General features: G+C 33.9%; 1 protein-coding gene across 1 annotated transcript; it reads right to left on the bottom strand.

Moving 5' to 3' along the window:
• Positions 1-10,977: 10,977 nt before the first annotated feature.
• LOC133520679 (arylsulfatase B-like) lies at positions 10,978-15,901 on the bottom strand. The gene is made up of 6 exons (XM_061855280.1): positions 15,462-15,901; positions 14,708-14,931; positions 13,935-14,043; positions 12,705-12,857; positions 11,539-12,198; positions 10,978-11,451 (listed from the first exon to the last, which is right to left on the bottom strand). Exons 1-6 carry the CDS (start codon positions 15,580-15,582, stop codon positions 11,072-11,074), a joined length of 1,647 nt encoding a protein of 548 aa, XP_061711264.1. The 5' UTR covers positions 15,583-15,901; the 3' UTR covers positions 10,978-11,071.
• Between the last annotated feature and the right edge of the window lie 460 nt (positions 15,902-16,361).

Here is a 16,361-nt window from a genome sequence, read left to right as displayed (position 1 = left end):
AATATTTAAATATAGATTTCTATTAATATTGTGACATTTTATGATTTATTAATTCTATTCTTGGCTCTATTTTCATAATTTTTATTTTTAATAATAATAATTTATTGAAATGTAATGTTATTGTAATTGATTATGTAAATTTGTAATTTAATGTAATATAATGTAAATAGGTTTTTAAAATATTTTGCATGCCTACTAGTATAAGGTATTGACATTATCTGGACATAATATTATTGACTATACCATCCTATCTGTACATAATGTTAAGCAAATAAACACATTTCATTTCATTTCATATCATTTTTGAAGACCTATCCATAAAATACCCCACACGTATGGGTTTGATGAACAATTTTTTTTTGCGTTTCAGTTCTAAGTATGGGGAACCCCCAAAATTGATTGTATTTATTTTTTATTTTTGTGTAAAATTCTTAACGCGGTTCATAGAATACATCTACTTACCAAGTTTGAACAGTTAGTTCTTATAGTTTCGGAAAAAAGTGGCTGTGACATAAACGGACAAACAGACGGACATGACGAATCTATAACGGTTCCGTTTTTTGCCATTTGGCTACGGAACCCTAAAAAGATACAAAAAATAAAAAGTCAAATCGCTACAAATCCCGTCTTTGATGCATTCTTAATGAAGATATATATTAAGCGAAAGATTCAGATTGAAAGAATGGCTGGTTTACAATGAATTACTAATACCACAGGAAATGAAACATTGCAGGAATTTAATATTTTACGGTTCCTTGTGATCATAAGAGGCTTGCGCGGATAAAAATTAGGGATTGCAAACCGGATCGATTTTCAATCCGGCCGGACCGGATCCGGATTGGTATAGGTATATTTAAGTTAATTAAATAACATATTTTTATAGTTTTTTGCGTAATACGTATTCCTAAATCCATAATTTGAAGTTAATAAATAACTTCTTAACAATAAAATAGAACTTAGTAGTAAAAAGTGTTACAATGTGAATATTACTTTAAAAACAAAATTTGAAATCGGATTTTTATTATATTTAACTATTTGCAAGTTGCAAGTGCTCAAATTTTCGTTTACAATTATAAATTTGATTAGTTTCTAAAGCCTGATGATGGGATGTGGGGTGGGAAATGAAACTTCTTGAAAGGACAAGTTTTCGCAACTGTTCTCTGATTGAATTCTTTGTAACATTGATATCCATTCTAGTAACAAAAGAAGATATTTTACTTTTAATGCGCTCCAATATTACCTTGTTCTATTTTTTTTTTTTGTCCGAGAAAGTAGTAAACTGTATGTTTAAAAAAAATCATAATTTACAGAAAAGTATATTGGTTAAATAATAGGGAACGAAACACGGCACGACGATCTCATGCGAAAAATAATAGAGCGTTGGATTAAAAACCATCGCGGAAAGGGACTTCCTAAGAAAAGTTGCATGCATCAAATAAAGAATTGGCTAGACGTAGAGTAGCACGTACCAGGAGATGAAGGAAACTGCATAAGATTGGATGAAATTGTAAAGAAAAAAGATAATCTTTTTAGCATTAACCTTCTCTTTAGCATAAATTAAAAATGCCTTCCATGGCATCTCCATGCTTTAATTTTTCCTTCTATTACAATATTTATGTAATCGTCATATCGTGCCACCAATATGAAAGAAGAAGAAATCCTCTCCTGTTCCCAGTCATCGTCATAATAAATATATTTTTATCTCACTAAATTTAAACGTTTTCATTCGTTTTCTGTTCTGTTCAACCTCATACCTCTCCTCCGTCACCTTTTCTTCTTCTAAAACGCACAGCGCGTGCTGTATTTAGGCATTATTTTAATTTTACCGGATCCGGTCCGGATCCGGTGATTTTTACCGGATCCGGTCGCCCCAGAAAAGTGCCGGATCCGGCCGGATTACCGGATCCGCCGGACCGGATTGCAATCCCTAATAAAAATGCTTTATTTATAATATTACTATAACACTCGTACATACATTCTTGTTAGAAATGGGAAAAAAATCTGTTTAGAATATTTAAATAATCACAAAATACACAAGTTATACCTATACTAATAATTAAGTAGAGGTTAGTTATAATTATAAGTTCTAAACAGTGTACGAGTATTTCTGCAATAAGTACCTACAATGCCCTCAATCAAATGTAAATAACCGGCCAAGAGCATGTCGGGCCACGCTCAGTGTAAGGTTCCGTAGTTACTCTTCCGTCACAATAAGCTAAACTGGAGCTTAAAGTATAGTAAATTGTTAACCAAGGGATAACACGGTACCTTTCACCTGAGTTAAACAAATAGGCAAATTTGCATAATCAGTACCTAATTAAAATAAGTCTTTTTACTATGAAGGAAAAACTTTTTGCGATAACTCAAAAACAGCTAAACTGATCATGTCCGCTATAGTTTTCATTTAATGTCTTTCTTAAGCTTTTTTTCATATTTTTTGGACCTATGGTTCAAAAGTTAGAGGGGGGGGACACATTTTTTTTTCTTTCGGAGCGATTATCTCCGAATATATTCACTTTATCAAAAAATGTTTCTTGAAAACCCCTATTAGTTTTGAAAGACCTTTCCAACGATACCCCACACTCTAGGGTTGAAGCGAAAAAAAAATTTCACCCCCACTTTACGTGTAGGGGAGGTACCCTAAAAAAAATTAAATTTTTAGATTTTATTGTACGACTTTGTCGGCTTTATTGATTTATATATCCATGCCAAATTTCAGCTTTCTAGCACTAACGACCACGGAGCAAAGCCTCGGACAGACAGACAGACAGACAGACAGACAGACGGACATGGCGAAACTATAAGGGTTCCGTTTTATGCCATTTGGCTACGGAACCCTAAAAAGAATACCTAGGACGAACATGGACACGCTTACACAAATCAATGTAGTCGTGTTTTGGTTACTAGACGACGAATATGTATAACAAAACAACTATGTGAATAAATACTCAATAGTACATTTCAATACAAGTGTGCAAAGTGTGTTGTTATTTACGAGTCCTGAGATGTCATTATGAGCCGTAGACGAATAAAAGACACGGGACAAGTAAATAATGACACTTGCACACGTACATTGAACGACGTTTTTAAATACATTTGCGAAAAAATCACGATAAAACAAATATTTGTTATGCGGGTATTACACCTTACAGTTACGAATTTTCACTTGAACTTGAATGCTATTGTTAATTCAGCACTGTACACTATGTTCACTTGTGATTGATATTGATGACTTACATTACAAAAACACAACAACTCATTTCATACAAAAAAACACTCACAGTTGCAATGTAAGTTGAATTATTTTAATGCAACTAAATTTTAAGTGAAAATACTGGTAATGGCGGGGGCCGGTCTTATTTTTTCATTTTTTCATTTTTTTATGTTAACGACAGCCAACGTGGCAATGATAGGCAGTATTTTTTTTTTAAATCTCGTATTATGTAAAATTTAATTTGTATAATAACAAATAATAATATTTACTGCACATATGATGTTACTTAACCGCCACTAGTGCGATAATTAACACATTACGAAACTATATCGAAAATTTAAAGGGCCATATGCGTACTGTAAATCGTATGATACATGAGCAACGGCCCGATTCAAGAATGATTAAGACACGTTTAAGATCTTGGAAAGATCTTTATAAGATCGATAACTAAACGACATGTCAAAATTGACGCTTATTTCGATTCCGTTGTAATCCCAATTCTAACGTCAAAGTGACATTGGTTGCCCGAATCGAGCTGCTTCTGTCAATTATATGGCATACAAACGATATCTAAATGAGAACTTATCTTAACTTATCGTCATCGTATTTAATTCTTCGAATCGGGCCGCAAATAGGTAATCCTCAACTCGTGTCGTTTTAAATTTCCTATTTTTCGCACTTGTATCGTAATGTACCATTAAAACATCCGCAACTCTGGAACGTTAATGATATACGATTGAAATTCAAACTCACGATTTCAAACGTCGTAAACAGTTTCATTTATGATTTAGCCTAGAAGGCCGTTACATTTTCAGTGCAAAGCACCCTATTTGGAGACACACACAATGTGTGTTCTTGCCAGAAAATGTGTAAAAGCGTCAATTAAAAGCGTATAGGTACAGTTGTTTTCCATATCATCCGGGATAATGCAAATCCGCGCAACTAGCACGGGTAAATACTGCGTATCTATACACCACAGCATAATACTTTGTGTGGGATTTTTCTATGAAATTCCATTTCGGGAGGAAAGGTTTTCTAGTTAGTTGCCCCGGCTCTACTCATGCGATAAAAAAATATTTATACTGTTGTGAGGGATATTTCAATGCTACTTATGGCCAAAATTTTTTTTTTAATTAATGCAAATAGTTTTTTATTATATATTTTCAACTGAAAGCTGTTTTGTATGGAGTTACGAATTGCTTAGAAAAAACGACAATTTTGGGCACAATTAAATGAATTTCGTATTGAAATCGAACTTAAATTTACCTGGGTCTAATTATTATGCTATTTCCAATGTATAAATCAATAAATAATCTTATATGCATATATATATATTCTTTTAAATATCAGAATTTTTTACTTTTAATGAAAGGACTCATTGTTGACACCTATTAAATCATAATAATATTTACTCAATCAAAACGATGTATACTTAAAATAACGGCCGAGATTCGTCATTAGTAGTACAGTCAAGTGTAACAATATGGGTGTACACATCTTACTCAGAAATATGTCCCATAACATCTTATTCAAGTGTAATAAGAGCGTAGTACCATATTTATGAGACGATTCTTTCGATACATATACTTGACTGTACCTAAAAAACTTTTTTTTTTTAACAAAAGCTGTTTATAAAATGACAGCACATATTTATGGAGTCTCAATTACTGATGATTTTTATGCCTGAGGCTTCGATGCGTCGAAGTAAAAATAAAATAAAAACAAAAATAAGCGTTTTCTAAAAATGTATTTACACCACTTTAATAAGCACTGAAAAATCCCTCAAAATAGTATTAATACAATTTTAATCGCATGAGTAGAGCCGGAGCAACTAGCAACTTTTGGATTAGCCTTCGTACTAAAACTCATGGATATTGAAAATGATTTACAAGTGGAAAAACGTTTTCTCTTTTTGTGTAAGTTTATTTTGAAGACTACTTTTAATTTTTACACCGAAAGTATTGAATCGTGTGTTCTACTGGCTTTTATCAAGTAAAATAATGGCCTTCAAAATATTTAAGCTAGGTAGGTAGTACGTTTTAAGCTCCTCCTAAGTTTACTGATTTGTAGATACGCAGTATTTACCAGTGCTAGTTACGGGGATTTGGACTAACCCCGACGATATGTAAGTAGGTATCTACACAGAAAATATTTCTGTTTTAAACTTTGAACTCCACTCGATGACAATCTAAAGCTAAAATGAAAATTCTACAGTTCACGATGTACCTAGGTGTGCTTTTTGTAGGGTCATGGATTTCATTCCAATTATACGAGGCCAATTGGAACGGGAGCATCGGATGTATTATTCATGATGCGTCACTCCAGTTTTGTTTTGTACCATAATGTTTTCTTCGTGGTCATAAAGCTTTTATTATATCTGCTGTTCATAAACTGTATAGAGAGAGAGTAGATATAAGTAGGTTCTTATTGGCTAACGATATCTACTTGTCCTAACTAGAACAACAATTTATATTTATGTCCTATTTGAAAATACTTGACATCTTTGTAACTAGTAGACTTCAATAAATCTTAAATTTTTAGGTATTTCATTTAGACGAATTTTCTTAAACAAAAGTGATTTAATTTCTTAGTCAGGTCATAAGTTCTGTCAAAAAGGTTATGACTGATATAAAAGCTATAGATACAGATCTCTAGTTATTCATATATATGCGTTGAAAGCTTGTGTAATGCTGAATTACTTACAATATAATTTAATGTAAGTTTCTTTCTCAGTTTTGTATTATTCTATATAATATGCGGTAAAATGTTATAAAAAAACATGAAAAAAATACGCGACTTGTTCAAGGTGATTCTAATCCGTATATATTTTTCTTTTTTTTTCGAATTAAATCTTACGTAAACAGAAGCTGGATCTTTTAGCTTTCTTAAAATAATTCATGTATATTAGTCATGCCAAAATTGTAACTGTACGTGTTTTACCAAACCTACACGTTGGATGGCAGTCAATAATTAGCGTGTCACTGAAAAGTACCCTAAGTATGAAGGGTATTATCTGAAGTACAGACTTGTCGGAGAACTAAACCCAAATCAATGAACTCAATTGTTAATAATAATTTTCAGTTGAAAACTTTTTCCTCTAATTAAGTTGCCGTCTAAAATTAAAGCAATAAAAAAATAGCCATTTGCAAGTTCATTTTCACTTTTGTCTTTCGCCGTGATAACGAGTGTCCGGACGGTTAGGTGAACCCGAAAAGCTGTCCAATTTTCCCATTTGCTGCACGCACTGATCAAAGGACGGCCGACGAGGCGGTGACAAAAGACTTCATCGGTTCATAAAATTCGTTATTTCGGTGCGGTCGGCCCGTCAAATTGCTTATCAAAAGAGCTTTTTTTTCAGAATTTCGATATTTATTCCTCCTAATACATATTAGGCATAGGAATTCAAAAAACACTTTAGCTGCTACTTCCCAAACCCACACACTTTTTATTAAAGAAAGAAAACCAATACATTTTAAAAGAGACAGGTCCTCCTTGCGGGTGTGTAATGATCAATATAAATTTTTTAAATATATTTTCTGTCGATATATTAACATTTAATAGAATTTCAGGAAAGATAACCACTCATTTTATATAATATACTTGTGGTATATTATTAAAAAAATTAATATTATTTTATATAATTATCTTTTGGTATACCACTTATTTGTTATAACGATCATGAATAAGGATCATTTAATATACTAGTTTTATTATATAAGTATTATTCGGTATAAATAAATAAACAATTTAAACCTCAAAAAATCATCTAATGCTTAATTTAAAAATACATCAAATATTTTTTGCAAGTTGTGTTTTATTTACCTAATTTAAACTGCTTTTCTTTCAGTTTATGTAGGAGTCGCAGTTCTAACTTCTAACCTAACCTAACCTAGTATTCTGGTAGTGGTTCGTTTTGTGTAGGAGTCGCAGTTCTTAACCTTACCTACCTAGTTATATATAGCAGTTCGTTATACGTAGAAGGAGTATCGTTTCTTGTAGTGTTTAATAGTAAATGTGGCAATATCTAATACATTATATCAAATAACTGAATATCATAAATTCGGTGTAGGAAATATGCATTATACTTCAAGAATGTTAGGCTAAATTTTATTAGATCAATTAATCATTATATAAAACGATAATAATAATCATATCATATGTAAATATATTCTGTGTTATTATATCATTTGATAATTATACTAAATAAGCGTTATTGCAACTGATATTATAATAAAAACATTGATAGCCATCGATACGAACCGACATAACTAACAAAATATGTGTTTATGAACATTGATTACCTGGGAGCCTAGCTAAGATGCCAAACGCCAGAAGAATAGAAAAAAATTGCGTAGTCACGTGACTATTTCCATACATTAGTAAAGTTTCGATCGGCGTTTTCTCCCAATGATTATCATCTTGGCTACGACGCGAGGGTTTGAGGCGCCGTTTCTAAGCGATTGGAATATCCCGCCTGTCTGCTATGACGCGAGCACCTGTCTACCTTACTCTTGACTCTTCACTAACGAGATAATCAACATTATAAATAGAAAAATACTTTGTTATATTAAGCTGTGATAAGTTTATTGCAACGTGCAAGTTACGTTGTTTCGCAAATAATTTTCACTGCGATTTTCTAGTAGAAGGTAGTAACCAAACCAAGTTATTAGTAACCAAATCTAATAAGTATTTACTATATTTACTTGTTTAGCAGTGTCTACCTGCAAATAAACGTAAACGCCAGACGGCACCTAGTGCCGGACACACGTACTATCTTGGCAACTAACTACGCGAACAATTCACATTTGTTGTGGTATTATATTTCATTTCATTCTAAGTTTGTTGATTAAATAAACTAATTCATTAATAACTATATATTTTTCCAATACTTTTTTTCTTCAAAACGCCTTAGATGTCCGCTACTGGGGGACTTCCCCTAGTCACTTGCTTTGTGGCCAGTATTACGCCCCGTATTATTCAACACTGAGAAGAATCATTTTAAAAATCAATTACGGTATTGTTTTACCAATACCAATATAATCTTGCCACTTTGTGCCAGTTGCAGTCGAGACTGCGAGACCTTGGGCTGTGGAGGCCAGGGACTTTGTGAGGGATTTGGGTCGGCGGCTGAGGGACAGGGGGTGCGATCCCCGGTCCGGATCGTACCTGGTGCTACGGATCTCATTGGCCATTCAGCGCGGTAACGCTGCCAGCGTAATGGGGACATTTGAGCCAGGTAAGATTCGTGACGATTATTTAATTTAGTTTAAATTGTAAAAAAAAAACTCTTTTACTATAGTAGAATTAACGCATGTTAGATTAAGTAGGTATTAGATATAGTCATTCATACACAATTGTAATATTATTAAACAATTAATTAATTTAAGATATAATCTTATTTTATTTTTATTTTATTTTATTTTATAAGACACACCAACAGTACATAAACAAAGCTAGCAAAGTAACAAGTATAGTGGCCACGTATAATATATATGCACCAATAACAGGTGTGCAACAACACTCAAACAGTTCGAGGCTTTTTACACTACATTATTAACTACAACTATACATTAATAGATTAAGTGATTGAAACATGCATAGGAAAATACTAACTACTACTAATAGTACTAATATAATACCACAAGCATTTTAAGTTTTTTTTTTAACATTCTGCGCTTTAAATTTTGAATAGAATCACTAAATATGTCTATTTCGAAGTTTTGTTGAAGTGACAGATTATTCAAAGTTAATTGCATTCTATGGACCGGAAGTGACTTGCCCAGTTTAGTCTTGGTAGAACCGGGGCGAAAAATAGTGCGACGACAAGACCGCGTGCTAGCTTTCGGTACTGTAAAGTTTAAACCTCCCAACAAGTAAGGTTCCGCGATTTTACCGTTTACCAATTTGAGTAACAGAGCCATGTCAAGGAAAGACCGCCTGAGCTGTAAAGAGGACATTTTAAACCGTTGAAGTCTCTCTTCGTATGTCAGGTTTTTACGAACTCCCTCGTTCCTTGTCTTAAATACTAAAAATCGAGTAAAGGAACGTTGAACTTTTTCCAGTCGATTGATATGCACTGCGTAGCCAGGATTCCAGACTTGATAACAGTATTCAAGACGAGAACGAACAAGAGCATTGAAAAGAGTTTGATAAGTGTCAACGCGTTTGAAGTTTTTGCCAATACGCTTTATGAACCCAAGCATTTTATTACTTTTATTGATAACTGAATCAGTATGATTTACAAAGTTTAACTTAGAGTCCAGGCATACGCCAAGATCCTCAATATTGGAAACTTCCCGAAGCACAACGTCATTCAGATAATATTTTGAGTCAGCAGGTAATTTTTTCCGCGTAAATTTAATAAAGAGGCACTTGTCAGCATTAAGAGTCATATTATTTTCCAGACACCAGGTCTTTACGCTATTCAAATCATGTTGCAATAACAAAGAGGATTGTTGATGTAACTACTTTATAAAGCTTCATATCATCAGCGTATAACAGACATTTGCTATGCTTGACAGATGAAACTAAGTCGTTTATAAAGCAAATAAATAGAACAGGGCCAAGATGCGAGCCTTGAGGAACCCCAGAAGTTGCCAAGTACGTGTTTAAAAAGTATCCGTCTCTACTCTTAGCGGTCTGTTAGACAAATACGAGCAAAACCATCTCCACATTTCGCCTGTGACGTTAAACTGGTCGAGAAGCTTCTGCATGACGATACTGTGATCCACTTTGTCAAAAGCGCTACTAAAATCGGTGTAGATGGCGTCTACTTGGTGACCTGAGTCAATAGCTGTACCAACGTCGTTCACGTAGCAAAGCAAATTTGTAGAAGTGGACTTAGAGCTTATGAAACCGTGCTGCAAAGGAGAAATTATTTCTTTAACATGCCAAGCCAGTTTTTTACAGATTATGCACTCGATGGCCTTAGGAAAAATAGATAAAAGAGATATCGGCCTATAGTTAGATACCTTCGTCTTATCACCTTTCTTGAAAACCGGAACAACGTTAGCCTCCAGATAGTAGGGAATATGGACTGTCGTATTACTCGTTGAATATTTCCACCAATGGGGCAGTCAAAAATTTGCTACATTTTTTTATAAAGTACGGTGGAATGCCATCAGGACCGGGGCCCTTACTGACGTCGAGGGTCATCTTAAGTCTAAACATGTTGAACTGCAACCAATAATCAAACTGCCAATGCTCACTACAATAACTTTCTTCGTCCATCATTCATGCTACGACAGAAACTATAAGATAAAATGACATTAGTTCAAAGTTACAATTTAATTTCAGTCGACTTGTTAAAAAAAATAAAAATATCAGGTTTTTACGTTAATTTAAATTTCTTTGTAGTTTAACATGTAAAATGTATTTTTATTGGTTCAATAAAAAATATTTACTTATTTATTTTCTTAACTGTCATGGTAATGAACTAATTAATCCGCATGAAAGAGAAATGATTTTTCATAAGTCCAAGTTGAGCAATTAAAACTTGTATTTTTTTAATTTTAAAATTATGGTGGGGGAAACAACAGCTTCTGGGGCTTATATTAATTATCATATTAAATGAGACGTTAACAAATATTCACATTTAAAAAGATACAACAATTATATAAAAACATTACTTAGCTGTTCGACACTGCATAGTTGCATACCTAATACAAATAAGCTATAGTCAGCGTAACGTACGAACCAATATATGACGCTCATGAATTGACCCTTATATATATAATATCAAATATCAAATATCAAACATTTGCTGCTAAGATCCACGACTACGATGGTTTTGGATGGATGGGATGGAGTGGCGCCGACTATAGGTAGCTACAAAAATATAACACAATAAACAATAAACTAAAAATTAAACAAGCCACCGACGCTCGTAACAAATGATTCTCCCATGTTTTTGATGTAGTCGTGAATTTTGTCTTTAAACGAATTTAAATTGATATCGACAACGTACTGCAGCTCATCTCTTGACACCTTTAAAGGAAAAGGTGGGACGGGTTTTCGTGGTTCATTGATTTCTTCTTCATTAGGTACCCAAGATAACCACACGTAGTTCTGATTTGCTGGATTAGCTCTAGGATCCGCTTTGGGTAGAAGCCTTGGATTCATTTCTTTCCAAAGACCTCTTAGTCGTAAACTCATACGTCTAACTATATCCATTTTTGCATGCCACAGATCAAAAGCCTCAGCAGGATCTTCAGATACTTTAAACAGGCAGCCTTTTGCTGTAAAAGTAAATAAAGGTTTAGGTGTTTTATATAGGTTGAGATTGATAGTAAATATATTTAAAGTATGTTATTGCGTCGATTTACCTAATGTTGGAAAACAAACTGCCTCGTCTGGTATATCATTAACAGTTTCTACCAGTTTACTGTTATTCCGCATCTCGTAGATTGATTCTATGTCTAAATGCAAATCCAATGTTTCTTTAAACACTAAGCATGCTTCCGATGCTAGCAGCACATTTTCGTAAGGAAACGAGTCGTGTCGCACTGTCTTGAGCTCTTTGCCATGATATTTACTTTTCTCTTTGCTTACATTCCCCACAATTATTTTATAGTCTCCTTCTCTGAACGCAGCCCATCCGTTAAGATCGTCAATTGTTATTAGAACGCTGTCCCGTTTAGATACTTCGCCCTTTGAAATTGTGCCCCACTGGTCGATTCCGTCAATATCTTTGGGTATATCGCCACCTGCAGCTGACAGCAGAGTGGGCAACCAATCAGTAACGTGGAAAATTTGATCGTTTCTATTAGGTGTCACTGAAGCGTGCCACACGACAGCCACAGATCTCGCAGCTCCTTCCCATGGAGTACTTTTCTCTCCCCGTAGCGGCAAATTGCATCCATAATTTTCAGTTGTACCAGCTCCGTTATCAGATACGAAAACTAAGATAGTGTTTTTTAAAATTTCTCTCTCTGCTAAAGCTGCAATTATATTTCCAACACTCTTGTCCAAGCTTGCAACAAGGCCTGTAAATTCCCAAATTGTTGTACACATTTAAATCTGCAGAAAGTAGACTTAAATAAATAAATAAATAAAATAAATAAATAATATTATAAGACATTATTACACAAATTGACTAAGTCCCACAGTAAGCTCAATAAGGCTTGTGTTGAGGGTACTTAGACAACGATATATATAATATATAAATATTTATAAATACTTAAATACATAGAAAACACCCATGACTCAGGAACAAATATCCATGCTCATCACACAAATACATGCCCTTACCAGGATTTGAACCCGGGACCATCAGACTTGTATCTCTTAATCTCGGTATTTATATATGTTGCAAATTAACTTTGACAAATGTAAGCCAGTATCACACACGACAGCAACAATAACTTAATCTACTAACGTTGTCACTGTTTAGCATCTCTTTGCATAGAAATGCATAGGTTTAGGTCGCGTGTTATGGCAATCTGCTGCGTTTGTCGTTCAGTTAGGAGAATGAAAAAGTAACTTTGCATACCGGCATACATGCGTCTAGTAGAGTGCGCAATATGGCTGTTTTCCACCAGGGTGTCGACAGGGGGCTGCAGGGACACCAAGCCTCCGCCGGTGTGAGGCGCTGCATGCGACACTTGGAGGTACAATGGCTTCGATGTGTCGTGGTCTCTTATCACTGAAATTTGTTAAATGACAAAGGTGAGATTGAGAATACGACCGCAGCAGCGTTACTGCATTTCTCGTAATCCGAAATTCACCTTAAGAATCAGCAGATTTTCACAGTTTATCTCACTACTTAAATTTCCTGCATTCGCAATGAAAAATTAATAATATCCTATGTAGTAGATTATTTGACCAGATCGCAATAGGCTAGATGACAAGTGTTTGTTAATGGTATCAATCGATCCGGTATGTTCTGAGAATCAAACGTCTATATGGAGCAAAACAGTCAGAAATTACAGTCTGACAATTGTACTCTACGCACAAAACGCATCTGTACTAAACGGAACGGTACTAATTTATCGTAATGTCACGCTTGAGTTGAAGCCGTCTTGATGTATGGAAGACAAGAAAGTTGCTATTTTGACAGCGAAATATTGCGTTTATGTACCTATATCGAATAGAATTGAATGGTAACATTTCTTTGAGGTCATGTATTTTTTCAAGTATTTATTAATGTCCAATTGATTATAATAAATTGCTAATTTTCTATCTATTAACTAGATTTAGTTATAAAATTTAACATGTGTCATCATCCCATTGGCTCTATTAAAAAGACTCACGAATAATCCTTCGTGAAGTAAATCCAAACATATCCGTTTATACGCTGAATGATCTTGTAAATATCCCAAGAGACATTCATTTATTTATTTTGCTGACGTGTAGACTTTCGATCAATTACAATCCCAGAGGTCGTTGCATCATAGCAATCATTGACAGGCTTATTGAAGTGAAGACGAATTCCGTTATTCGTTATTTTTCATTATTTACCTACATATCTTATAAGAAGATAGCATATTAAAAATGGGTCACTTTGTAAGGACATCTTTATACAAGGTTACCCGTTTTCATTGTTAGCAGTTTTCAGTTTTTGCAGTTTACAAACTGCAAAAACTATGATTTATTCCTTAGAAAAATCTACAAACTCCAAACTGAAACCGTTTACGGAGTATTTCCAGGCTTTGCTTATCTGACAGTTTATTCCTTAGTATGCCTTGAGTGCGGACTCAAAGGATTTGTCGGGAACACTTACAGTTAACAGCTCTGTCAGTGAGTATTTCCGTAAGATGTCCACTTTGATCCTCGACGGGCGCCAGGTTTTCATAAAAATTGAGACCAAAGAATGATGTGCCGTTACAGTTCTGTAAATATAAACATAGAATTTAAGCCTAGAAATTCTAATGAGACAATTTGCAAACCTTAAATAAGATAAAAGAATAGTACTCACAAGACCTTGAGAGAAAAATAAATGTATCAAACTAGATACGCAAGATGACTAATTACCATGCTTTTATTTTTATCAAGAATTTGTCGTACCTGTGGTTTCGGTTACAATGGTTATTGTTGAAATAAGAATATGTTAATGACAAATTAATATTCCAGTTTGGATTATTGTACTACTTACTTACGATACGTTCCTTATTTACCTGTTTGATACGTTCGTTATTGATAAGTGTTTAAATAAATGTTACGGCAAAGCCTAAATGAAAATCCTTATTATAAGTTTAATTTTGATACTTTGATACCTGTAATGTTAAATCGAGTGAAAGGATAATTAATGTAAGTATCAAATGGATGATGATTGTCTTAGCAGTCATGTATATATTGTATGTTGCATTTGTTTCAATAGGAACAAAAGTGTATTGTGATAATATTTGAGCACTTTGACTGTCACTATCTATTTCATGCGGACAGCATTGTACACTGTCGAATCGTTATAGAACCTACACATGCACTATCACTAACATACTTAATGAACTAGGTTAATCTATCTATAATTAATCTTAAGCCGACCAGTAGTCATACCTCGACCAAGTTGTACGTATAGTAATCTACGGAGCCGTCGAGGAAGCCGTAGAAAGTATCAAATCCCCTGTAAGTAGGCAGATAGTGTTCCCGGGATTTGCCGACGTGCCACTTGCCCACCAAGTGCGTCTCGTAGCCTAGTTCCCGTAGATACTCGGGTAGCAGCCTCTCTGACACTGGGATACCTCGATCTTCCGATGCTAGTATGGAGTCGCTTTGTGTGCCTGAAAGTTGCAACATGTACTGAAATAACTCAGTTGTGAGTGATTGTTATATTATTGATTAATTGAATTGAGTCAGACATGCCCTGATGATGATTTGATCAAATATTAAAAGCATTTGATCTGTGCTACATATTGATATTCACGAGTAAATAAATTATGCAACATCACTTTTCATTCACAACGCAAATGCAGATATATCAATTTTATATATGTACAGTCAAATTAGTTAATTATGAAGTGGAAACGAAAAGCACTATAAAGGCTTTATAATGGGTGAATTGCAATAAAATTTTACGTGGTTATGAACTGTAATTAGATGAAGATTGATAAGATTCATAATACGTGTTATGATCCATAAACCTATTATGTCTAGGTTGTATCAAGTTAAATATTTCTAAGTGAAATATATGATTTCAACATCGTAACGTGCCTGAAAACAGGCTCCCCATGACACACTGCCAGTTAAAATGTCAAAGTGTGTTGGGAAACAGGTCATAAACACGTTTTGTCGATAGTAAAAATGTATTTACCGAGTCTCATGGGGTATTTTCCCGTTAAAAGTGCGCTCCTGGCAGCCGTGCCCTGCGTGTCCGAGTAGTATTGCTGAAGGATGGCGCCCTGGTAGGCAAGCACGTCGATGTTAGGGGTCATTATTTGATCTGACCCGTGGAAACTGACGTCATCCCAACCCTTTAATATAAATACCGTTTATACAACATATTTTATTAACTTGACCCTGTTACAAATTTAAACATTATCATTTTTTAACTCGCTAGAAATAACTAGTTCAGTCAAAATAAACTGACTTTTTACAAATCATCCAATCAAATATCTTGACGAATTATAATAAAGCTTTTGTGAAATGTATTTACCTGAAATCATTTTAGCTTAATGTATATTACGATTGCATAAAATGAGAAATTTAGTAACAACAAACCCCGATGGATACAAAAGAGACTCCGAGCCTCACCAATCTAACAATGAGATTATAAAATAATAAGAGTAATACTTGAGTAATACTTTAATATTAATTTTTTATGAACATATTAAGATTTATATATATAATTTCAATTGTCCCTTATTTAGGTGTATGTAATAAAAATCATAGTAACATAAGAACTATAATTGTAATATTAAAAACTTACCAAATCATCCGCCATAATAAATATGATATTCGGTTTTTCAACATCTTGTGCAATAATACATGTTAACAATAAATGTACACAACTGAAAATAGATAAATTTTATTACTTGTTACTTAAAATTAACTGAACAGATTAAGTATAAATATGTATAGATATTAAAACATTTCATCACGCATGTTTTAAAAGTATATCGAAGAAAGACTCACCAAATATATTTAGATATCATAGTGAAAAAATTAGTCCTAAGGTCCGTTGTTTGAATCTACTTTGTTCTTTCAAAAGAGC

Source organism: Cydia pomonella, chromosome 8 (genome assembly GCF_033807575.1).
Source record: "Cydia pomonella isolate Wapato2018A chromosome 8, ilCydPomo1, whole genome shotgun sequence".
Lineage (NCBI taxonomy): Eukaryota > Metazoa > Arthropoda > Insecta > Lepidoptera > Tortricidae > Cydia > Cydia pomonella.
The sequence above is the reverse complement of the archived record's forward strand: the minus strand, read 5'-3'. Positions and strand labels throughout refer to the sequence as shown.